Source organism: Perissodus microlepis, chromosome 6, assembly GCF_051167445.1.
Source record: "Perissodus microlepis isolate ML-2025 ecotype Zambia chromosome 6, ASM5116744v1, whole genome shotgun sequence".
NCBI lineage: Eukaryota > Metazoa > Chordata > Actinopteri > Cichliformes > Cichlidae > Perissodus > Perissodus microlepis.
In genome coordinates this window covers 42,201,410-42,227,779 of record NC_140466.1, presented here as the reverse complement: position 1 = coordinate 42,227,779, position 26,370 = coordinate 42,201,410, and the positions used below count along the sequence as shown (strand labels likewise).

Here is a 26,370-nt window from a genome sequence, read left to right as displayed (position 1 = left end):
ACACGACTCCAGATCTTTCCAACGCCCCGCTTATGTGGCAGTTACAAATGATGATGGCAGCTCCACCAAACACAGTGAAATTCTACACCAGTTTTCATCCACCCAGTCCAGGGTCACAGTGAGCCTATAGGCTGCGAGAGGCCGGGTACACCCGGGACAGACTGACGGTCCGTCACACGGCTAACACAGAGACAGACAAACCACTTTTCATTAGTGTCTTTATTAATTAAATATATTACCAACTTCTGTTTACATGATTTACATTGCCGTGCAGTATTGTACAGCAGTGATTTTTCTGAGGTGCTTTAAATGAAACTAACTGTTGAACATCTGTCAGCCCCATGACAAACAGATGTCTGTGTGTTTCTACTTTGCAGCGAGTTTTTGTTGAATGTCTTTGTATCGCAGGAGCTCCTCATCAGAAACTGATGACTTGAAGTTTTCTAAAGCAGTGGAGAAATCCTCAGTGGAGAGGAGGACAGGAGAGTCTTCAGAGTCTAGACCTGACAGGGAGAGAGGAAGGGATGGAGAGGGTAAAAGGTTTGAAGGGAGAACAGAGAAGAGCAGACAGGTAAGTCGCGCCGATCTCACCGCCTGTTCAAAAGCTTACAGATGTGGAACAGTGATCTTTTTGCATCATTTTTGTTAGACCAGCAGAATCAGCTGTTAACAACTTTCAGCTGGCAGACTGCAGTTGCACTCAGACTTTTCTATACATATAGTCCATCAGTGCTTACTACAAATAACAACAAGCACAGAAAGAGGAACAGGAAGTGTATCTTTTGTGATCACATTTTTGTTGTTTTTACACAAATCAAATTGTTAAATGTTGTCATTGTGTTACTTAAATTTGTAAGTCTTAGTTCAAGCAGCATGATCAAAGACATTCTTTTGTTTCTGTTGACCTCCCCAGCCTGTTGGTGGGGGGGGGCTGTAGTGTTTTATTACAGGGACACATCCTATGTGAGGGTTCTGTTTCTTATTTAGTGAGGATGTTTTACTTCCTGCCTTTATGACCTCACCTGTGTTTGTTTGGTGAGACTGTTAGAGGGGTTAAGCCATATACAGGGGGGGGGGGGAGATTACCCTTTGGTGAGCAGGAAGTCACACAAACGCACCCCCCAAACACACACACACACACACACACACACACACACGCAGTATTTTAACCTTTTGTGACCATAGGGGGATTTTACAATGGGTGCTGCTTGTGTGCACTGTAACTGTTTTCAGTAAAAGGCGGCAAGAGGAGGTCGGGGTTGAAGTCGTCTGTGGTTGGATTCAGAGTGCTTTTCTGAGACACCGACCGGGTCTTCCCAAAGAGCTCATCACACAGGTAGGTGGTGTTTCGATGAGGTGTAGTGTACGGAGCAGTCCCTGCTTCACAGTCAGGGAGAGTAAAGCCTACGTGATTCACCTCAGAGATTTCGTGGAACAAACAACTAGACACAAAACTGAAGTCAATTCTTGAGTGGGATTTATGTCTTAATGATAGGTGGGTAAACACTAGGATTTAACAGGCAGCAGCAATCTACTATTGCTATTGTTGTTTGACCAAGCTTGCATAGACTTGGTTAATACGGTGATCTATACAGTGTATGATCCATCAGAGCACATATAACAAGTTTAAAGCCTGAGAAGCCCAGCAGTACTAGCTGACCACAAATCAGTAACACAAATCAGTTTGAGTTTTTGCACAGCTATTCTACCACCGTTGTCAGCCCAACAATTTGAACTGTAGATTACAATGGAAAATCCTCACAACCCCATTACACTTATCAGCAGCAGAAGAATGAGCAGTTAACTGGAAAACCCTGTTAGAAGGACAAGACCTGCAAAAACAATATAAATGTCAACATATTCCAGAGAGCAGATGGGGAGAGCCCTGTATATAACTCTTCTGGAGCAAAGAGAAAAACCAGCTTCAGACAAATCTGCTAATGCAGCTGTGCTAAAAGGGACGTCCTTCCCTCGAGATCTGGTTAAAAAGTAACAGAGAAGGTCTGAGTAAACAAATCAACAGTAATAACGATAAAATCTGCATTATTTATTACTTTCCCAAAAATGAAAGTTAAGTTCATGGGTAAAGGCAACAACAGGTTAGAAGATATAATTAAAATAAAAATAATTATGGATAAATGAAATCAGAAAGAAAAGACCGTTATCACAGTGACAGACCAAACCAATAGTTCCACAATCTTGGGAATAAACTTCCCCAAGAAAGTAATTGGGTCACTTCCCTCGACTGACTCCATGAGATTTGGGATCCTGACATTGTGTTGTCTTCATCAGCCCTCCAAATATATCACCGACCATTTGTTCAACCCTCTTGGTTTTCACTCGGGATAAACCTTTTTGATGATCTATTCAACGCCCAAGGCCTTCGTTCATTTCAGGACTTAAGGACACGTTTTTCTTCTTACTTTGTGTATCTGCAGCTCAGATCAGCTTTAAAAGCATATGGTGTCCCCTGGGACTCTCCTCTTCCCTCTCATCCCATGCTGGAATGGATCTTGCCTAACTCTGGCAGTCCCTCTGTTTCCAAAATCTACAACAAATTAGCTGAACATGGTATAAAGCCCCTGCCCATTGAATCTATTTGGGTCAGGGAACTGGGAGGACAGAATATAGACTGGGATACAGTGTGGTCTAATCTGAGTTTGACTTCTAAGAACCTGGCGCATCAATTGATTCATTTCAAAACCATACACAGAACATACATTACACCCTATAGGAGGTTCCAGATGAAACTACAGGCTACGTATCACTGTCACATCTGCAATGATTCGTCACCAGGCACGTTTTTGCACATGTTTTGGGACTGTCCTGTTGTATCCAATTTTTGGGTCTTTGTGAACTCTGTGTTATCTGAGGTGCTGGAAGTTTTTTATATTCCCAATCCTGGTCTTTGTCTCCTTAATGATACACTGAAATCTCCTTAAAACAAATACAATGCAAAATGTTGTTCGCTGGATTCACATCTGCAAAGAAGACTATTACAAAGCAATGGTTCAGTCCTGACATTTGTATGGAATCATTCTGGAGACGATGTCTTCTCCGTGTTATTAATTTTGAACATACCACAGCAAAATTAAATAAAGCTCGACCCACGACTGTTGAAGCTTGGAAAATCCTCTCATCCAAAGTTATCTCCTGGAACAGGCAATAACTGGTTTTGACTTTGTGTTTTTTCTTTGCTGTCCCTATGCCTTGTGACCAATGTTTGCTTTGCTACTGCAGTTTACAGTTGTGCTGTATATGTCTGTACCCCCCCCCCTCCCCCAACCCTGTTTTAAATCAATAAAATGTTGATCACAAAAAAAAAAAAATGTTAATAATTTATTATACTCTAGATCAGATTTCTAATCCCTACACCTAACCAAGGAAGCTAAAAGTAAAATATTTGTGACAAAAGGCCGAAACACCCTGTGAAGTTGAGGCACACAGCTGACAATGTGTCCCCCTGAAAAAGCTTCGGGCTGCCTTTCCTCATAGTAGTCATCGCTTAAGCAATGCATCATCAGGGATTGTAACATCTAGTCCTTTCAATGAATCAGAATGAATCAGGTTTCCTCACCGTCACTGATGAGAGAGATCTTCCTCTTGATGGCTGCCATCGTGGCATCTGAACAAAGAGCGTATAGGTCAGCACCGGTCATGTGAGCAGGGCAGCAGTCCACCACCTCTTGGAGATTCACAGCAGGGTCTAACTGAAATCTGGAACCAAGAAAAAGCTCGTGTTTTAAAAGATGAAGTTAAAGTATAGTACTTACCATTTAAATGGACTGATGCTACGTAAACACAAATTTCTCATGCTCATAATTTCATAATTTTATTTTAATCCGATGACAGGTTCTCTGTACTGAAGCTGTGAAGACCAAAGTATTTTATGAAACATATCAGAATGAAATATGTCGGAGAAAAAAGGTCGTTTTTTGTGCCTAGCTTTTTTGCAGCTTGTGTAAAGGCCCGGCCTTCGCAGGAAGTGCTGTTCTTACTTTCTGAGGATGGCCTGAAAAACCTGCAGCTGGGAAACACGATCCTCATTGATTCCCATGTAGACCAGCTTATCAAACCTAAGAAGACAAAGTCCAGGAGAGGTTCAGACACACACTGAAATCAGAGAAATCTGTCTAATTGATTCCAAATGAAACAAAACGTTATATCTATAACTTCTGTTCCCTGAAGGAGAGGAACGAGGTACAACATAGGGCTGTTCGATATAACGATATATATCGGATGACGATATAAAAACGTCTGTCGTTTCATTTCACGCTATCGTTTGTTTCGTGGTGTTGCAAAATAAACTGTTTACATCAATATTTGTTCATGGTTCTGATGGTCACTGTAGTGGCTATATTAATTTCTTCAAGTTCTCTCTTTCTCTTATATTTAATATAACCGCACTACGGACGGACAAGCGCCTGTTTTTATGCGTTGTCGTTAGCAACAACGATGGTAAAACCACCGCGTGTCCGCCGGTTTATTTTCCACATAAACCTTTCACAATAAAGGTCAAGATCCTGTTGAGACTCTTCAAAACAAACTGAATCACGTGAAAGAGCAGATTATTTACGGATGAGAAGCAAAAAGAGCCGCCAGGTGCTAAAAAATAAACCTTAGACTCAAACGTTAGAGCAGGCTTTTCCCCGCAGCACGCCGTGTAATAAATACTCACAAAGAAAACGGCGGCCGTTACAACTTGTCTAAAAATGTATCGTTTCATGCATCGGTTAAAACACTCGACTCCAGCTACAGGACGCGCAGCTGGAAACACTTCACGCAAGTCGAGCTGCCAGAGATTCACAGAATTTACAGAAAATGTTAAATGTTTGTGATTTATATTGTTATCGGGACGATAGATGTCTTATATCGGGATATGAGATTTTGGTCATATCGCACAGCCCTAGTACAACACATAAGTATTTGATATTACGCTCCCACGTGCCCTGGCTGAAGAAACCTTTATTCACGCCTTTAAAGCGGATGGCCTGCGATGACATGCACACGGCCCCACCTACATATATACCCCGTGTCATCACAGTCATCCCTCAGTTCGATAGTCGCTCTTCACCAAGCCAAGCTGTGTGGCAGGGCAACGTTGTGTTGTACCTCGTTCCTCTCCTTCAGGGAACAGAAGTTGCCCTAGGGTGCTATCTAAAACTGCAGGACACCGGCCATCAAGGCCTGATGTTGCCCACCCCTGGTTTAGACAGAGCCCCCCTTAGCGAAGCAGACAAACACTGGTCACATAAACGCATGTTTTGAGTGGACTCAATGTAGGTACATAGCACACGCACCGGACAAAAAGAAGGCATCCTTCTCTGCTCCTCAGATGCAAGAGGAGGGGAGCAAAAGCTCAGCCACTCAATGTCCATAGAGATATAAGCTGCAGGAATGACCGTGGGAAAGCATTCGGGCACAATCAGGAGAGAACTGTGTGCAGGAGGGATGCACAGACAGACCATGAAGGTCACCCACTCGCTTTGCCAAAGCGAGAAGCATATTATATAATATTTCATATCCAAGGACCTAATGGGTTCAAAAAAAGGGGGCGCTCCAGCACCAAAGACAAGTCCCCTGCAGGGACACTGTACTTAAACTTTATTGTCATGACACATGTATAAATACAGGGTATCGAAATAAATTTTGCATCTAATCAGAAGTGCAAGAGCAGTAGGTGCAATAAGAGCAGATTAACCTAACCACGGGTCTCAGCCGGCAAACCCCTTTTAAAGAACGTATGGCGAGGGCATGTGCACCTGGTGTCACCCTGTCAAAGTCAATATGACAAGCAGATATAGCTACTAAATAAACCTTAACTGTAGAAAATGAAAGGGCCTCATCCAGCAGCTCCTGCAGGAATGTCAACACATCCACAACAGAGCACTGGAATTGGAGAGTGTGGCAGTCTCAGCAACATCGCTCCAAGGCCTGCTATTTGTGAGGGTACCAGCCTCTAGTGGATGCTGCAGTAGCAATCAAGATTGACCAGGTAAGCATGAAGGCACCACAGCTCCGGGTGTGGGTGAATCACGGGTGAGAGGAGGTCCCTGTGGAGAGGAAGCTGCCAAGGACTCACTGCCAGCAGACCAATTATCTCTGCATACCATGACCTTGTGGGCCACCAAGGGGCCACTAGAATCAGAGAAAGACACTGGTGAGGCTCTCTCTAGAACTGGAGATATCATTGCCACCGAGAGGAATGCATACAGGAGCACGTCTGGCCATTGGTGCGCTTGCACGTCCATGCCCAAGGGTGCAATGTGGTCAATTATGGAGAAGAACAGGGGGCAGTGAGTGTTTACCCTGGAGGGAAAATGATTGGTGCAATTTGCGCCTTGCCAAACACATCCCAAATCTGGGCCACTATCAAAAGGGTGGAACCTCCATTCCCTCACCAGAGGACCCCCTGTGGAGAGAAGGTCTGGCCCCAGGTTCAAATGGCCCATAACATAAGTGGCTCTCAGAGACATAAAACGAACACTGCACCATAACAGTAGAGAGTAAGACAGATTCAACAGGGGAAGGGAGCGTCTTCCTCCCTCCCTGTTTATGTAAGAGACCTCTGTTGATTTCTCTGTACTGACTAGGACACGCTGGCCCCTCAGAACTGGACAGAAATGAGCTCCCATTTATGCATATCATCACCGGCCATCTGCCGGTTGCAGCAGATGGCCCCGCCCCTCCCTGAGCCTGGTTCTGCTGGAGGTTTCTTCCTGTTAAAAGGGAGTTTTTCCTTCCCACTGTCACCAAAGTGCTTGCTCATAGGGGGGTCATATAATTGTTGGGTTTTTCTCTGTATGTATTATTGTAGGGTCTACCTTTCAATAGAAAGCGCCTTGAGGCGACTGTTGTTGTGATTTGGCGCTGGATAAATAAAATTGAATTGAATTAAAATGCTTGAGAGCCAAGCAGTGGCTAGCAGCTCTAAGTGGTTGATGCACAGATCACACTGGGCTGTGGTCCAGATCCCTCTCACTGATGTGCCCTCACACAGTGCTCCCCACCCCCTTAGGGAAGCATCTGTGGACACCACCTTGTGAAACAACACCCTGATGCAGCACCCCGGCTCCCTACAGGACCAAGAGCTAGCATGCAAGATGCAGCACTGAAACGCTCTCATCTTTAACAATTCAAGTGGCACTACAGTGATCATAGAGTAAATCAGCAACGAAATGCAGCTGACAAACGTACGCAGCTGGAAAGCAAGCATATTTCCAAACCGAGGAAAGAAATGTGCTGACTGAACTAGCAAGCTCTTTGGAAGTTCACAGAGAAACCCAGTGCCAGCTGTGTCGCCACCTACTCTCTGGAGCAAGCTACAAGAGCCCAGTCATCTACATAAGCTAAGATGCAAATGCCTCCCTCTCTGAGGAATGCCAATGCTGCCTCGGCACATTTTGCGAAGGTGCGAGGAGTGAGAGACAACCGGAATGGCAGCACCAGGTATTCGTAGGCTACGCCCTCGAATCCAACCTCAGAAACTGCCTGTGATTTGGGTGTATAGCCACATGAAAATAAGCATCTAATTAAATCAGTTGGTTTGAAACAATCTTCCAGGCCGACTGCATTCAAAAGCTGATTGTTAGCATCTTCACCTTGTACCTTTGTAAATATTTGTTCAAGACTCGCAGGGTGAGGTCCCAGCGGGCTGTCATCAGGAACCAGCAATCTGAGCTCCTGGTACATCTGGAACATAGTGACGGAGCTCATGACTCGGATGAAGCCGGGGCCCCAGACTCAGATTGGAGAGGGTCATGGAGTGCGACAACCGTATGTCCCAGCACTTTCTCCACAAACATCGCCTGTCTTTCCAGCCTCGAACGCCGGAGCTAGTGACAAAATAACAGGCTTCGGCTCCATCAATGCTCTCATAGCGTGGACAATCTCAAGGCAGACGGGGCACGCATCGTGCTGGTCCCTGTCGTGCAAAGAGAAACCGCACCCCTGAGGACAGGGGCAAAGAGAAGATTTCTGCCTTGCTTGCTTTGATTTGGTGTCCATTCCAAAACGCTAAGGAAAACGCGAACTTATCGCTCCACGGGCATCCTATGCACCAACTGTGCATTGGAGGCTAACACCAACAGGGGCAGTTAAGGTAACTTCAAGTCAGCAGACAACAGAGCTAAATAGAAGGGGGAGGATGCTTATGTGTTGTACCGAGTGAAACCACTGAAAGGGAACCAGAATTGCTTTATTGAAGAAGTCTTGAATCTAGGAATTGCAAACAAAAACTCATCAGGAAAAGTAATAAATCACATCACAATTCAACTGAGCAGCAGGGTAATTCTGTGGTTCATTAAGAACTGATTTGTTTTTGGAGCCAGCACAACACCCTGTGAAGTGATGCAAACATAACTGTGTGTGAGTGAGTGAGAGCGCTGACCTGCCAGGTCTGAGCAGTGACTGGTCCAGCAGGTCTGGACGATTTGTGGCTCCGATTACAAAAACCCCACCAGATGAGTGCAGCGCATCAAGCTCAGCCAACAGCTGAGACACAACTCTGTACAAAAAGGCAAGTAAAATTTATCGATGGTACAAGAGCTGAGCACAGTAAATTATGTCTCTCAGTAGGGCTGCCACAAACGATTATTTTGATAGTCGACTAGTCACCGATTATTTTTGCGATTAGTCGACTAATCAGATCATCATCCATTGGACGTAAAACGAACAGCTTATTGCACCAGCAGCATCTGCTCTTATATAACTATCATTAGCTTACAGCTTTAAGTGTTTACGGTATGTGCTAACTAAAAATAAAGACAATATGACAGTTTATTAAATTTTAATGAAATTTGCAGATTGTTTAGGTGAAGTTTAATAAACTCCTTGCTATCTAAAATATAACAGGACACCGGAGTAAATTCTCGAGCATCTCACACTTCTGATAATCAGTTGTCTGCTTGACGTTTATTCAGCTGTGTAAAAACTATAACTTTAATCTCAGCCAAACCGATTCACTCAGGAACAAATAAAATACTAAAAAAAGCCAAACAATAACATTTGTAAGTTATCTAAGTGACTTATATATATGTTTAACCTGAGTAGCGAAAGACGGCGGTGGGTTTGAAAACGATTTGCGGGAGTCCGGTGCTCTCACGGCTCTCGTGAGCCTTGAACCCCGGCTAGCTATCGAGCTAGTGGGTAACAGACGTCTCCGAAAACGTCGGAGCGCTTTTGAAAGTATGTGGTGTCTTGATAAACTGAACAGATGTTTGAGGTTTACACAGATACATTCTCGCCTGAAAACATGTTAAACATTTATTTTGTGACCCAGAAAGAATAATAACAGTCCGTTATTACACTCTTAAATCCTGCTACTTATTCCTGCTTTTGGGATCTTACAAAGCTTCAAACGACGCGTCGACTATTAAATCAGTCGTCGACGATTTTGATAGTCGACGTAATCGTGACTAGTCGACTAATCGTGGCAGCCCTATCTCTCAGTCAAGGTGCCAAAGAGTGCTTCCCAATAATGAAAAAGATTCATTTATTTTGAACAAAAAAAAAAGAAAAAGAAAAAGAAAAAAAAAAAAAATCAGAAACAACAAATATTATAAATAATCAAACAAAATAAAAATGAAGGCGTGCACACACCTGTCCATCACCCCTCCAGAGTCTCCACTGCGCCCTCTGCTGGGAGCCAGAGAGTCTAGCTCATCAAAGAAGATGACGCAGGGAGCTGCTGAGCGTGCTCTGTGGAAAACTGATGACAATCCACATCACGTACAAAAATATATAACATTTACTTAAAAATGTGTTCTAATTTAACTCTGGGTGATACGTTTTTGGGAACAAGAATATTATTCACTGTAAAGCAAAACAAAAAAGAACAAACAGGAAGAGACGACAGTTTGTTTGTTTTTTAAAGTGAGCCATTTTAAAAAATAAACTTCAATTTTTTTGGTAATGGCTTAACGAAGGAGCGGCAATCTGTCCAGGCACTCTGCAGTCCCCACAAGTCGGCTTTTTGTTTGAAGTCATGTTAAAATGAAACAATGTTCCAAGAAAAACAATAATGTGGCTTTATAGTAACTCAGTGAGTTTTCAGTCTCAGACGTTAGCTTGAAACTAACAACATTACCAAAACAAATATGGTTGAATGTAAAGACTAAGAAACACCTTCTCTGATGTTTTCTTCACTCTGACCCACGTACATGTTGATGAGCTCTGGACCTTTGACACTGAAAGACAGAAGTAACAGTGTCAGTGAACAAATGCTGATTCTTTTCAGCGTGACGCCTTTCTGCCTGTTTCGTTCCTATGAAGTGGAACTAAATCTACCTGAGGAAAGTCATGGAGCACTCAGTAGCCACAGCTTTGGCCAACAGAGTCTTTCCTGTCCCTGGTGGTCCACACAGCAGGATTCCAGTCCGGTTCAGATCCAGAGACAAGAGCTGAGGACACTGCAAAGGAAGCTGAACCGTGTCTAGGATCTCCTTCTTCACATGCTGGAGACCGCCGACATCCTCCCAGCGCACATTAGGTATCTACTCACAACACGGGACACAAGGACAACAACGTGAAACAAGAAACAGCTGCTTCTTTCCAATTTATTAAGCTGCACCTGTGACACACACACACACACACACACACACACGCACACACACTGTATCTATACAACAGGAGTGACTTGAACACAACTCTCCATTCTCACTGTAAACAACAACCCGATGACACACAGAAGTCTTTACTGTTATATTCACTTTTTTTGTAAATAATGAATATTATGTTTGCACAAACAAAGATCACTGCCTGTTGTGTCAGTTCATTTTTCCAAACATGGATTTGAATTTCTAAAAACGGAGTAAAGGTTATTCCGCCGCTTTGGTCGACTCCACCACAGTCTGCCACAGACAACCATTCATGCACAACAAACTTGTGTGTGTGGCCTTATTAGGGGCGCTAACAGCAACGACAGCAAAAATGGAAATATAACGGTCTTTTAGTCTCTGGTCACCTTCGGGGCCCCGATGGCCTTGGACAGGGTGTCCTGCAGGACCTCCAGAGCAGAGGTGAAGTCCTGGTTCAGGATGGTCACTCCGCTGGAGCACAGATCCTCCTGCTGCCGAGCACCACTGCACAAACAACAATAAAGACTGAACTACAGGCTGTTCAGTGAGACACCGTCCTTCATTCTGTCACGATTAAGTATTCACACAACAACAGTGGGCGGTAACCTACAGCATAGAACAGCAGTATTTAAGACACAGACAACAGGATACGTAAGAGGCAAACAATTTACAAAGCAGCACTGTACCAACTGTTGTCTCCACAGTTCTTTAAGCACGAGGTATGCAGGGGTGAGGTAGATATGGTGCTGTGGAGAAGAAGCTGTCTGAGGGTTCTACACCAGGGGTGGGGAACTCCAGGCCTCGAGAGCCGGTGTCCTCAGCATGTCCTCAAGTTCTCCAGAGGCCTGGCAATGAACTAATCATGTGATTCAGGTGTGTTGACCCAGGGTGAGATCTAAAACCTGTGGCCCTCGACGCCTGGAGTCCCCCACCCCTGGTCTACACCTTTTTCCAGGACGCAGAAGGATGTTCAGTCGAGACCTGAGAGGGGAGCATTCAACCTTTCCATACTGAGTTAGAGCTTCAGACACAAAAACCAAGAAGCTGAGAGCACCGAGCTTCAGCGTTTAAATACCCCACCACCTCGCTGTTTCCAGGACCACAACCTTCAAAACCAACATGTTTCAGAGACTCGGTTATAAACTACAGGTGATGAAGTATGACACATTTGATCTGGACTAGAAGGTAATCTTGTCCTGTAAGACGTAGTTATTCTCACCAGCTGTGGATCAACCTCCTGTAGGCAGCTCTACCAGCCTCAACCAGCAAAGCACTGAGGTCCCCCAACACGAAACCCTGTGGAGCAGAGGAAGAACATGTGGACTGAAACAGGAACCACACTCGGGAAGGGCAACCAGCATCGAAATCCAAATCCAACATGTGGATCCAACCAGCTGTGGCAACTCCTGAACACGGGAGCAGCTAGAAGAAGCTTTTTGGCTTCATGGTTAGAAACAACCTGAAGCCTTCCCCAGAGTAGCTTTACAGATTTGGACCAACACAGCTGCCTAACATGTCTTCACCTGAACGCCTGAGCTTTAACAGTAATCATTCTGCCCCAGTGGTGGTGTGAAGTAGAGTCGATGTCATTACTCACTGTGGTGAGTCTGGAGAGGTTCTCCAAGTTGACATCCTTCCCTAAGTGCAGGTCTCTGCTCAGGCTGGAAAGCATGGCACGCCGCTGCTCTTCAGTTGGACTCTCTATTGCTACCTGATGGACAAACGCTGCCATGATGCCTGCAGGCAAATCTCGAACTTTGCAGACAGTTGCCACCATCACCACACTGAAAGATAACCACAGATACATTTGATTATATTCTGAGCCATGGCTCACACAGGAGACTTCCAGTTTGACTAAAAACACTTGTGCACGTCTCTGCTGCATGCTCTGAAGCAGAGCCGAGTGAAAGTGCAGCTGTTGGTGTGGCGCCGAGTCATACTCTGCGCTCCTGTAGTGGTGCGTGGTTTACAGGTAGGGGATGTAATAAAAGGAAAGCTCATTTCATCAACATGATCACCTATTCGATGAGCTAGACCAGTGTATTGAATGAGGGTTAGAGGCAGTCACTGACCTGGTGGGGGCGCAGCTGAGCAGCTGGCAGAGCTTTGCCTGGACCCTGCAGTCGCTCTCGGCAGCCCCTCGTGATCTGAGGACGAGCTGCAGGTTCCTGAGCAGCAGAACGCAGGGCTGCAGGGCCTCAGCCCTCTGAAACACTGACGCCAGCTTTACCTCAGAGGCTGCAGGACTGTCAGCGCACAGGCTCACACAGTCTACCTGCAAACGAGGAACAACAGCAGCCAAACAATACGTTGCCTTTTATTTAAAGACAAAATATTCTCCTGCAGAGAGGAATGATGAAGAATGTGCTGATGTCTAATTATCTTATCACTCTAAAACTTGAGCACAGCTGTTGTACCTTCAGCAGGTGGAGGTTTAGTCTGCCACTTGCTGCCCTCACTGCTGCCATCTTTCCACTTCCTGCAGCACCGTGAAGGAGGACAGTGCAACCAGACAGAGAGCTGCTGCGAGCAGACATGCAGCCAACATCAGCATCATGCATCCCTCTGTTACTGAACTAGGTTTGTTTATGTGAACTTCAAGCTCAGGTCCTATTGAGTTGTATTTTTCACTGCCTGATGTTGTAAATCTGAGCAGACAGGTCGGTTACCTGTGCTGCAGGTGAGGCAGGATGGTGTCGATGAGGAGCTCCACAGTCTTGTTAAGGCCTGGAGGAGACAGAGCTGCTCCCTCCACGAGAGAACATGGGACGGGGCTGTTTATAGATGTTCCCTGAGGAGATGGGGGGAAGCTGTCAGAGCAACAACGCTGACTAACAACAGCTTAGATTTAGAAAAGACTGCACTGTGAGCAGGATCCCTGCAAACAAACAGTCTCATTTACTTGCTGTGATAAATCAACAGTGCCTGCAACCCTGTTACCCCCGAGATAAGGCAGTGCAGGCACAGAGGACGTGAAAGACACACACACGAACGAGGGGCAAAAATAATAACAAAACTGAGAAGGAAAGAAAAACTACAAAGACAGGAAACATGACAAAACACTGAAGATGGAAATGAGATCAAATAAAGAAAAAACAAAGATGCAGAAAAATGATCAAGGCAAAAAAGAAAAAAGACTTTCGGTACATTTTATAACAAAATACACACAACTCACGTTTCATCAGTGCATCTATTGTGAGTCAGGGCTCCCTGAGCTAGCACCCTCAGACACAGCTAAGCTGCTGTCTGACACTTTGGGAAAAGAGCCTTTATTGGACAGACAGGAAGGCAGGGACACAGGGAGGGAAGCGGGTCGGACTCCAGCCCAGTGAGCTAAAAATGGGTTTATTCAACGGTTTAACTAAAGCATTGAGATCAGCTGGCTGACACGGTCGCTAAACCATATCAGAAGAAAGCTTTTACAGGATGTGTTACACTGAGGTATTCACCAGTTTCACAGCATTCAGCTGCATCTGAGCAGACAGTCCAACCCTGTACGCTTCAAAATGAATGGTAAACAGACTGATTCTTATATAACGCTTTTCTGCTCTCCCGGAGTCCTCAAAGCGCTCTATACAACACGCCACATTCACACAATCACACCCATTCACACTCTAAACTGAGTGCTTTCTAACTACATTCACACACATCCACACTCCAATCATCGGGGAGCAACTTGGGGTTAGTATCTTGCCCGAGGATACTTGGTGGAGCCAGGGATTGAACCACCAACTTTCCGATCAGTAGGCGACCTGCCCTACCTCCTGAGCTACAGCCACCCATGAATGCTACTTGGACCAGTAGTCACACAATCATTCATGAACACCAGTAACCCAGTTTCACTGGCAGCCGTATCCAAAATAAGTGTTGAACACATCACCAACTAAACGGATGTGTAGAAGTGCTGCTGCATGAAATTTTCAACAAATGTCGACAACAACTAATTAAATCCACACATGCAAAGAAATCAAACCATAGATGTCCATAAATGATGAAATGACACAGGGACACAGTACTGAACACATGAAGAAAGGGAGCTGCAAACAGGCGCCAGCTGAACCCGATCAGTAATCAGAGAGCAACACTCAGTGCACGAATCAGCGGGTTCAGTCCCAACTGATGGCCTATAAAAAGGTGTGTCATTACCAAAGTGTCACACAAGAAACGATCGTACTTCACAGCCTTATTGTTGCAAACATACTGATGACATCGCTTACAGAAGAATTTCTAAACTGCGAGCACTGCTGGAGACCAGAACATCAGCTCCCCATAAACTGGCCTCGACCAGCTGCTGCCCTCAGGATTTCAGACAGAGTGAAAAGAATTACTGAGAGTTGTCCGAGGGGCCGACATGTGGAGAGCTACAGAAAGGCTTAGGACCAGCAGGTGCATCAGTGCACTCAACCACCCTGACCTGCATGCGCGCTTACCACGCGGGACTCCATAGCTGCAGACAAAGCGTGTTTTAAGTTTGCTGAAGAACATTTAGACGAGCCTGTGAAACACTGGTCTGGTCAGATGAGGCCAAAATCAAAGTCTCTGGATCCAACAACATACCGCATGTTTGGAGCGCACAGAGGAAATGAAATAAAGAAGAATGACTGAGGTTAGCGGTCACGGTTCACCATATAGAGCGAGGTACGCTGTCTGCTGGCCAAGTAAGCTCCTCCTCCTTCTTCTCTCCCTGCAGATGAGCATACCTTCTGCACCCTGAAGAACAGCACCGGACACCTGACGACGTTCAGAGGACACACATTTTTCACTGAACAGTCACAGACAGTGATGCAGTGCATTAGCTACGTCAGTCTGAGGTCAGTAAACAGTTTCTAACTGCAGCGTCTCTGGTGCCCTCCAAAGAACACACAGCATCCTCCACTGCACCAAAGAATAAAACAGTTAAATGTGGATTTTTAAACATTAGTTTTCTCTCTTCTGAGCTTTGTTGATTTACTCTTACAGAAATCTGATGATTATGATGGCCTAAATGAATCCACACATTAACAGTCTGGGTCTTTGGTTGCTTAATAAGCTGTAGTGGGAGATTGCAGCCACTCCTGCTCCTCAGCCTGTGTGTCGACGAGAATTCAGAATTCATTTGAATTTATCTGATTTCTCAGGATTTTTCGGCCTATTGTTTAGAGCTCAGCTCAGACAAAATGATTACTGTGGATGATTTCAACATTAATTTAGAAACTTACAGCCTCAAAGTGGTTTTTGATCTATTAGGCTCAATTTGCTTCTCTCCAAATGTAAATGAACCCACCCACCAATGTTGTTCTGACATTTAACAGTATTCTCTGAGAAACCTCGTCTGACATTTCATTTATTAAAATGTTTGAATTATTTTTTCAAAAGTTTTTATCTTGAACAAAACAAGTGCTCCAAAGAAACACTGATCTGATTTAGGTAAAGAGCATACAGACTTGTCTTATTAACCAGTAATAAGCGGCACCTGTGGATCCCTTCAGAGGGGGTCTCGAGCAGGTCTGGATGGTTTCCAGCTGGAACAGTCAGAACGTCTCCTGGTGACACCAGCCTGAAACGAGCCCAGACAAACTGCTGGAGTAAAACAGTGCTGCTTTCTTTCTACATGTTAAGGACACTGTTTGGATGCATCAGTCAACCTGGGCGTGCAGAAATGTTGAGCCAGCAGGTTGTCATAGCAGCCCAAGTTGTTGTAGGATGGAGAGGTGACCAGCTGGATGTGGAGCTCGCTGGCATACGGTGGAGAAGCCGAGCGGCAGAACGTGTCAGAGCGACAACCACTGGGTTGTGAAGGAGGGGGGTCCCACCTCTGAGACCAGACGAGAGACAGAAACAAAAAAAAACAAACAAACACTGAAGATTTGCTGATGGGATGAAACTTTTTTTTTTTTGCTTCACAGCGAGAAGGTCCTGGGTTCAAATTCAGGATATTTATGGTGTGAAGTGTACAACCCTGGATAACTTTAAGAAGAAGGAAGGATCAAAATCGTTTAACTGATCAAATATGAGTCTTCAACAAATATAAAATGCCTGCTGGTGACAGTTTTTTCCTATTACACTGACACTTTATTTGAATGAATTTGGAATCCTGGAATAGAATAAACTCTTCCAGATTAATGGATCATCAGACAATCAGACCTGTACAAAAAGAGCGACTGGTGAACATTGGCACTAATGCAGTCTATCAGACAGCTGATTCCTCTGTGAGCACCCGCTGAGCGCTAAAAATGTAAAGTCATTTAAAAACCTGATATTCGAATGCATCTGAAGAAACAGACTTGCTCACAGCTGTGCAGTAATTTATTTATCCGACTCTGCTGGATCCAGCTGCTGGCTGTGCTTATAGTTTTCCAAACACATGTTTCCAAGTTGAACATACTGTTTGTGGCCCATGTCTGGTACGGATGAGCAAAAGGTTAATGACAGGAAGCAAACCCTGATTGGTTCATACTCTTAACTACTTTTTTTTAAAGTGCGGACCAATTCGAGAACAACGGGCCCGTGGGCACAGACCTGTGACGACGGGGGAAACCAAGAATTTACTGGGAGTTACCGTGCACCTACTCTGAAAGTCAGCCTGGCTCTCTCAGTCTTGGATTAGTGTATGGGCTTACTGTTTAGGTGTTGTGTTCCTGACATGCTTTAACTACCTCCACACAGCAATGCACTCCTTGGCTGCAGCTGGTGACATTTCTTCTGCTCTGAAGACTCGCTGTGAGGTGGTGAGCTACTCTACATTCAACTAGTTTACTCATCGAGGCTACAGAGCAGAGCAAGGACGACTGCCACCAGGTGCAGTCCACCCACAGCACAAAACGCCCACTGTGCAGATGGCTAGCTAATCTGTTATCTGGTTACAGTTGCTTGTTTACTGAAATGTTTGCAGAGTGTGTTGAAGCACCTTCATCCTGAGCATAAAGCTGTTTACAGGGATCACTTCTCCTCCAGTCATGTTGAACCACAGAGTAGGTGATATGAGGCCCAGGTTGTCATGGCTCTGTAGTTCTGGACTTGGTGGCAGATCCATCACCACCACAGAGACCAGCCTCTCTCTGCAGATGCCCCCCATGACGTCGCCCTCTCCTGTGGGTCCTCTGGATTCGCCGAGCTTCGACAGCCGTACCCACTCCTGGTTGAAAAGCCCCAGTCTGAGAAGCAGCTGTTTGGTCACAAACACACAGCTGTGCAGGTCCACGGCTACCCCATATTGTTCTTTGAGCTCGAGCCATCGCTGGGTGTCCATTACCCGAACTTCCACTCTGCATAGCAGTGGACACGGGACACCTGGGAACCCAGAATCCAGCACGCTCCTGTTATCGAGCAGACATGGGCCAGCACAAAGGCCATCAGCGTAATGAGCAAAGTCTGACACACAGAGTCTGAGTGGCCTGCAGGGTGGGGGGGTGACTGAATCCCAGCAATCTGTCAGAACCAGAGAGGTATCAGCTGTGATCCTCCCCTGTTTTACAGGACTGCACTCCAGCACCAGCAGCTCCAACAGCTGATGCTGCACCATGAACAGAAAACAGAAGCAAATCAGTCTGTATTCTCATATCTCCATCATATATTTATTTCAGAGCTGTAACAAGAAGCTGCTCAGTGGAAAATGATTCACTGCGATTATTAGAATCAGTGAATCGCTGAATTTAGAGCTTTGAACAAAACAAATAACATGCGTTTAAGTTCTCAATCAGTCCTGCTCTTTGTCTTCAGCTGCCACATAAACACCAGACTATCAAAGATCCAAATGAGCGCATTGTGTTTAAAATATTAAAGGGCGGGCGAGATGGCCTCAAAATGATTTCACCATAATTCTAACATTTACAAGTGTAAGTAAATAAAGGGCCTTTTCCATCCTCTTCTTACTAATATGACGTGTGAATCTAAAGCAACAAGCATCACAACATGAGTCAAACATAAGTAAAGCACGTTAGGCTAACCTGCGCCGTGGAAGTAACATAAACACAGGAACTGGCACTTTTGTTGCTAGTTAAAACAAACATTATCAGTTGAAAACAGAAATGATGTTTACAGCTTTTCTTCACGGTGGGATTCTAAATCAATCTGACTCTGAACATCACCTGTCCTGGGTCTTCTCCCAGGATTGTATGTCGGGGGAGCAGCAGCGGGTCTCCTTGCCGAGCCAGCAGCCAATGTCCCGGGCGGCAGAGTTCCAGCAACCTGTCGGTGAACTGCTCCGATCCAGCCAGGTGGAGGCTCTGCCTGCTGCGGGCTCCAACTACGACTCTGTCCAGGCTGACGGGCTCCACAGCTCGGACGGTTCCGGTACCTCTGAACTGCTGGAGCCCGTGGTGCCGCAGGAAGAGCCGGCTGGTGAAGAGCCGAACCCGTGGCGCTGACTCGGTGTTGGCTGTAGGACAGGTCACTGCGTCGGTCGTCTCTTCTTCGGTAGTTTGGTGAACACGCAGTAAAATGCCCGTCCTGCCGGAGCTCTGAGGCCCCTGAGGAGTGAAGAGGACGGTCGGCGGATCCGTGTCATTTAGGAAGACACGGTCCAAGTGTGGTTTTAACATCAAAACATCCAGAGGACTGAGGTGAGACGGGAAAGTCTCCAAATAACTCAGCTCAACCTGAACCGCCATAACTAATCTTCTTCGGTCCCTCTGCTTCTTCTTCGTTCGTTCTTAATACTGCGACCCAGCGGACGAGTAGAGGAACTACAAGAGAACCTGAGGACGAGCTCGGGTTTTCGTTTCTTTTCATTACATCTAACGATATACTGCCCAGTGTTGGGCAAGTTACTTTGAAAAAGTAATTAATTATAGTTACTAGTTACTTCTTCAAAAAGTAACTGAGTTAGTAACTGAATTACAAGATACTAAAAGTAATTAATTACTTGAAAAGTAACTATTGTGTTACTTTAAAAAAATGTTTAAGCCTCTGGGGTCCAGGGTATAATTGGCCATTTTTAACTACTTCTGATGTTTCCTCTACATTTCACCTTCACTAGTTACTTTGCCTTGTTTGGTATCATTCTTTTCAGCACAACCTCACGTGTCTGAATTTACAGTTATGTTTTCATTTTGACATACTGTATTAACACAATTGATCTAAAATCAGACAAAAAACAAAAAAATGAGTAGAAAAAGTTATATCTGTTACCGTAACAACCACAAACATGTTTTTCATAACTTTAAATGCAAATATAAATTGTCAATTTTAAAATCCTATGCACAGGTTTTGCAAACAACAAAGTTATTTGCAGCCATTTACCTTTTGGTTACCTTTTTTAACCATTTCAAACTATTTACAGAACCATCAGCTGTTCTGCATTAAATAAGATGCCACACAAATTATTTGTGCCACTCCAAATATTTCTGTCCACTATAAAGGAGAACAACACAGCCTGATACCTGCAGGTCTGACAGCAGCAGGTGTGTCACTCCTGTTTCTACCTGGAGACAGCAGTCGCCTCATTGTTCTGACACACAACACAAAACTATCCACAACACTGCACACTAACTACACAAGACAACACATTAACTACACACTGCAAACACGCTAAACGTCACAAATCTCTCACATCTCAAAACTCTCTCTCTCTCTCTCTCTCTCTCTCTCTCTCTCTCGCCGTCACTCCTAAATCTTCCCCCTCTTCCTAAGCAACCAAATGTCATGTTGCCATATCATTGTTCTGATTGGTCGACATGGTGCATTTTTCCACCAACATGAACGGCTGATTTTGGTTTGATTTTTATTTTTTGCTCATTAGCAGAGAGGTCTCGCTGCGCTGTCCTCAGACAGTAAACATGAAACTATTGAGGAAAAAACACGCGTATATATTGTTTATCATGACCCTTGTTTTTACGTGGCCTATCAACACAAGTTATAAACTGGCACCTTGTTGCTTTGTCATCTTGAAGTGGTCATGTGATTGGCTTACCACGACTACTTTATTCTTCCTCAGTCAAACAGCAGCACTCATGCCATTGTTTTGTCCCCTTTGCTCCAGGTGTTGTGCCAAAAAGTGATGGTCAGGCAGAAAGTGATTACCGTCAGCGGGAGCGCGCAGCTGCTTAAAGCTGCAGCGTCCAGATTACTTACAGCTACTTCTGTGCAACTGATATAAGATGCTGTAAACTACAGACAGCTTCAACCGTCTGTTTGTTGAAAAATAGTAACGCGACCGCACCGCAGTTTCTTGTTAGTAACGGTAACGGCGTTGTAACGATAGGAATAGTAATTAGTTAGATTACTCGTTACTAGACTTGTAGTCAAGACCGCCTAAACCGAGACCAAGACAGAGACAAAAAAGTCTTCAAACTGCAGCCAGATGCTGCTTTGTTTACGGGTCTCAGGCATATTTATGTGTTTTTGCTTTCGCACAGCCCTCCTCACAGCTGTCTACTGTCTCACTCACTGAGAGGACAGACGCACGCTCCACTTGACTGTCGCGTCTCTCGCCTCTCTGTTTTTCACATAATGATATTATCCTATATCCTCGCATGTGATTGGCCACAATATGGAGGGATTGGACCATAGCTGAGCCACTGTGTGAGAGCTGAGCAGCGAAAGAAAATTAAGTGAGGAGCCGGCCGTCGCTCAATGGGAGTCGACTCTGATTCACTACAAAGCACTCTGTAAGCATGGCTCTTACAGCTGACGCTTTTGAAATGACGCATTATCGAACGTTACGTCGTGTGTCATGGATACTGGGGGGGGGTAGAAATGACTGAAAGATTTATTAGGCTGTGTTTTGCGTTTTGTTCAAAAAAGAATGACTTCATATAGGAAAAATATATATCACATCTGCAGGACACCTTAAACTAGTTTTTTAATTAAGCAGCAAGGCAGAACAAAATCAGGGCTGTATCAAGACACAGGGACTAAACCCCAATTCAACCAGACCCAGAACTGATCTGGAATTAAAACAGGACTGCAACGGTTCAAAATCAGGACTATTTAGGACTTAACCAAAACAGAACCAGAATCAAAACTAGATGATAGTAGCACTAAAAATCATCATAGACCTGCACTACACTTATTTTTTTAATTCTACCAAAGTACAATATTTAGATTCAGAGAAGTTTATATAATTATATAATAAATATAAATTCATATGAGCTGTTCGCACTAAAGTAAAAAGCACCATCACTTATGCGGATACCCCTTTGGTGCCAGCTGCAGTCTCAAGGCTGGAGCCGAACAAAACACCCTGAAAACGACTGTGTTTAGTCTGTTCTTCCCATTCCCTACAAGGCCACCTGGGTTGGCTGGAAGACTGTTTACTTAGCCTGGCAGGGCGAAGGACACTGTCTCAGCTGAACTCTGGACACACACACACATACATATACTCTGATATGCACACACTCATCCCCCCTCCCTTTCCAAATGCCTTCGACGCTTATTCCCTTCCGATGCTGACGGGGATCAAGGAGACCAGCGCACGCAGGCCCGGATGTACTGTCTAATTCGGCTGTCTCTCACCCTTTACCCACACCTGTTGCTTGTCATGTGTTTCTTTGGTGTATTAAGAGTTTTTCATGTGCAGAGGTGTTTTTTTCTGTTCTCAAACTGATCTCCCTGGTGGAGCTCAGTCTGGGGGGAGTTATTTTTTCTCCTTATCTTCAATTCAATTCAATTCAATTTTATTTATATAGCGCCAAATCACAACAAAAGTCGCCTCAAGGCGCTTCATAGATACAGAGAAAAACCCAACAATCATATGACCCCCTATGAGCAAGCACTTTGGCGACAGTGGGAAGGAAAAACTCCCTTTTAACAGGAAGAAACCTCCGGCAGAACCAGGCTCAGGGAGGGGCGGGGCCATCTGCTGCGACTGGTTGGGGTGAGAGAAGGAAGACAGGATAAAAGACATGCTGTGGAAGAGAGACAGAGGTTAATAACAGATATGATTCAATGCAGAGAGGTCTATTAATACAATACTAATACTTTCCTCATGTGGTGCATTTTCCATTGTTATACCTCTCTGACTTCTCTGTACCTTTGTTTGTCTTTGGCCCTAAGTATTCAGTGCAGAAAAGACGGACCTTGGTTCTGATTAATTTTTTGTTTGGCACAGCTAAGCTGGCAATATGGAAGACTAGGAAGAACCAGATGCTAGGTCAGGGTTGGACTGATGTTGTGCAAAGTCTAAAGGGCCTGTTGGCATCCCGTCTGAGAGTAGAGCATGCTTTTTACTCTCTGACTAATAGTCTGGACTCCTTTGAAACTGTGTGGGGCATTGGAAGGGTTTTGTGTTCAGTAGGAGCAGATGGGACACTTGTGCTTAACTTTTAAGTGTGTGTGCTGGGTACCTTAGTTAATGGTTAGTGTGCAATGAATATTGTGATTATGTGGTAGCATTTTTGTGTTAGGTTTTTTGTTTTGTTTGTTTTGTTTAATTCGGTGTAAATAAAGTTGTGTGAAAAGTCAAAGTCTCTCTCTCTCTCTGTTCCTCTCTCTCCCTCTCTGTTCCTCTCTCTCTCCCTCTCTGTTCCTCTCTCTCTCAAAAAAAAAAGGTACCCAGCTTGTGTCAAAATTTGATTGATGACCCCATCCTTGACCTTCTGACCCTACCGGAAGTAGTCCGGAAGTGACTAATCGATTCCATATGTGTGACTAATCACATCCGGTGGGAAAAAAGGAGGGGTGGTTCGTGGGGGGATCAGAGAGGGAGGGTTCCTGGGGCATGGAGAGTTCAGGGGGGGTGACACAGCAGATTTCTGTTGAGTCAGTGCTGTGTAGAGAGACAGAGCGGCAGTTAGTTTTTCCACAGACAAACTCATAGTTTGAATTCTGTTTTAAATATTATGACAATGTGATCTTGATAACCATTTTCTCAGTAAAGAGCTATTTCTTTTTACAATAGCGGCTTTATTTTGCTATCTTACGTTATCTTATTACAGGCGCAATAAAATAAAAACCTTTAAGATTATCTGACTAGTAACGGATTGCATTTATATATAGTGCTGGGTGGAGGTGAACTACACCATTGCTTGTATGTGTTAAAAAAAAATAATATCCCTAAGTGAAAAGAGCACCGCGCACATATTCAGAAATCGGTCTTACTTAAACAATTAAATCACCCCGATGAGGTATTTTGGTTTTGTGCAGCCACTCCTTCCAAGCAAAGAATTTCATAAAGGCCTCAACTCCTTGTACGTGCAAAATAACCCCGAGTAAAAAAAAAAAAAGAAGCACATATTCAGAACTCCATCCCAAATAATTTTATTAAATCACCCCAATGAGGTATTTTGGTTTTGTGCAGCCACTCCTTATCAGACCGAAAGTAAAGAGTTTTTCTTCATTTTTTGAGCTACTTTTACAACGGGTTTTCTCATTAACAGAAAATAGACAGGATCCCTAAAAGAAAACGGCCTTGTTTTACGCACATCAAGAAGGAATCAGACGACCGTCGGTTCATCCTGGTCAATTACCTCCGAGAGATCGGGATGCTTCCTCCGTCGGGTACCATAAGCGTATAAGAAAAAACCCCAGAGAATTTATTATTTTTGTAAGAGTGTGTGAGAGAGAGCGAATTGATCAAACTTTTCTACAACACGTTATACCACTCCGGCTCAGGAGGGGCGATATAGCACGGACTGGCTGGATGACTACGCCGGATGGAAGCATAACCGGAAGCGTGGCAGGGACTTTCCCTTTGACCTTCATTCAGCTCCATGATCAACCATTAAATCTTTCCTCAATATTGCTGTAATGTAACAACAAAGTTAGTTTTTTTAAGATCAGACAGGTCCCAAAACATTCCTTACACATTCCCACAGTCACTGAATAAGCATCTGTGACACAAATAAGCTTCAGTGACTGACTTGTTTTTTAGAACCGACCTTTGACACTTGGATGTTGGCTTAATTTTTACCCAAAGAGAAATTTGACCCTAATAAAAAAAAACACGATACTGTGGTGAATACTTACCTCAACTTTGATGGGTTTTTTCAAACAAAGTAAACATGTCACAAGGACACAATGCACATTGCAGAGTACGTGAATGGGAAGTAGGAATTCCTCCTCTCTATACTTACACTCCTCCCTAACAAATGCCAAGTCATCATCTGCATATTGTGTGTCCCACTTTCCGAGTTTCATTGAAGTGTATCCAAGTGCACAAGATGTAAAACAATCTATTAGTTTTTTAAGCCTCTTACGAGTCCCCGTCAAGATGCCATTCATTTAAGAGACTAATAATTTAACTTCTACTAAATGGGTCAAACTGGGCAGAAAGTCTACAAACACATAACATCCTTATAGAATATGATGTAACACTATAGATCATCTTAGCTCAGAATATATAAAGCATATAAACAATTACAGCAATATGATGCAACAAACACAGCAGCTACTGATCCAAAATACTCAAAGCTTCGTAGAACTGAAACGAACATTTATTTTAGCTCCATTCTGCTGCTGATACATACTTTAGGTTTCTGAACATTAAACTTGTTGCTGCCTTTCATAGTGTGTAACTTCAAGGCCCTGAGTACTTTCTCCCACACTGAAAACACTGGATGATAACATTATTTGAACATTACCTAATAAGACTGATTCAGGACAGACAGTTAGTTATTTCGTGCCACTATTCTGAGCGCACGTAAAAAAAAATTGAACGCGCGTAAAAAAAAATTTGCAGGTGCAAGTGTTGCATTTTGAGGAGCAATTTATTTTGAGCGAAGAAAAGCTGAATTTGAGTGAACAAAATTCATTGCTGCGTGCAAAAAAACACAGCCTGCAGTCTAAAGCAGGTCGAGCAGAAAAGGCGAGAGGTGTCAAGACGGAGGGGTGGAGCTGCAGTTGGATGTGTCCGGTGTTACAGGCTGCACAGTGTGCTTCACTTTGTTCTGTGCTCTTCTTTCTGTTTAAAGAATAAGAATCGTTTCTTTTTGTGAAAAAGTTATAAACAGAAAAAGGATTGAGAGAAAAAAACCTAAAATTCCAAACAAAATACACTAACAGACAATTGTAAATGCTCCTGTGTAAGGTCATTAAGATTAAACAGTGATGATAAACTTGGCCCATTAAACAATATTAAATTGGTTGAATTAGCTGCACAGTTTCTTCCTGATAAAAGGGAGTTTTTCCTTCCCATCGTTGGCTGCTGGGGTTTTCTCCATTTTGCCAGATTTGTCTGGTGACACCACTGAGCTAAACGATCTTTATATGAAGTATTTAAAACCTTGAGAAGCACACACAGCACGGTATTGCGAGTCAGCCACGGTGTGTTCTGCAGTACCCCTCCATGAACATTGTGCTGATAATATTCATATATGTTTACCCACAAGAATTTCTTACAGTTTGACACGTATTTACATTTTCACATAACTAATTTACAAATAATCATCATAAAATCATAAAAAGGAAATCAATTATTTTTTCAGTGTAATGTAAATTCGTGGTAGGCAATATCAGTGATGGGAATAACGGCGTTACTTTTTTCAGTAACGAGTAGAGTTGGATGTCTCGAGACCGGTCTTGGTCTCGAGACCACTTTTACGTGGTCTCGGTCTTGGTCTTGGTCTCGCTCTCTCGTAGTGATGTGTCGGTCGTGAACGAAACGGCTCTTAGAGCCAGATCTTTGAACTGAACGACGCGAGCCGGCTCCTTATTGGGAGCCGTGGGTTTTTTTTTTTCTCCTTTCTCTCACCCTCTCTCTCTCACTTTTTTTCGGCTTCACTCCGCACGTGAGCCTTGTGCTTTGCACTGGGAAGAGGGGGGAGGGGTGGTAGTTACACTCGCAGTATGGCGTTATTTTTGTGCCACTATTCTGAGCGCAAAAAAATCTGAAAAAATTTTGCAGGTGCAAGTGTTGCATTTTGAGGAGAAATTTATT

General features: G+C 44.1%; 1 protein-coding gene across 4 annotated transcripts; it reads right to left on the bottom strand.

Annotated features, from left to right (window-relative positions):
- Window positions 1–204: 204 nt before the first annotated feature.
- Window positions 205–19,202, bottom strand: pex6 (peroxisomal biogenesis factor 6). Of its 4 annotated transcripts, none has more exons than XM_084932422.1 (18): window positions 18,644–19,202; window positions 17,464–18,069; window positions 16,202–16,371; window positions 16,030–16,113; window positions 15,203–15,308; window positions 13,247–13,368; window positions 12,995–13,100; window positions 12,650–12,852; window positions 12,175–12,361; window positions 11,797–11,873; window positions 10,964–11,081; window positions 10,288–10,493; window positions 10,126–10,187; window positions 9,601–9,709; window positions 8,390–8,506; window positions 3,999–4,076; window positions 3,578–3,717; window positions 205–503 (listed from the first exon to the last, which is right to left on the bottom strand). In XM_084932422.1, exons 1-18 carry the CDS (start codon window positions 19,163–19,165, stop codon window positions 367–369), a joined length of 3,150 nt encoding a protein of 1,049 aa, XP_084788548.1. In that variant the 5' UTR covers window positions 19,166–19,202; the 3' UTR covers window positions 205–366. The 4 variants fall into 4 exon arrangements, 3 of the variants coding, with proteins under 3 accessions (XP_084788548.1, XP_084788549.1, XP_084788551.1); XM_084932423.1 differs by having other exon boundaries at window positions 12,995–13,097; XM_084932425.1 differs by lacking the exon at window positions 3,999–4,076.
- Between the last annotated feature and the right edge of the window lie 7,168 nt (window positions 19,203–26,370).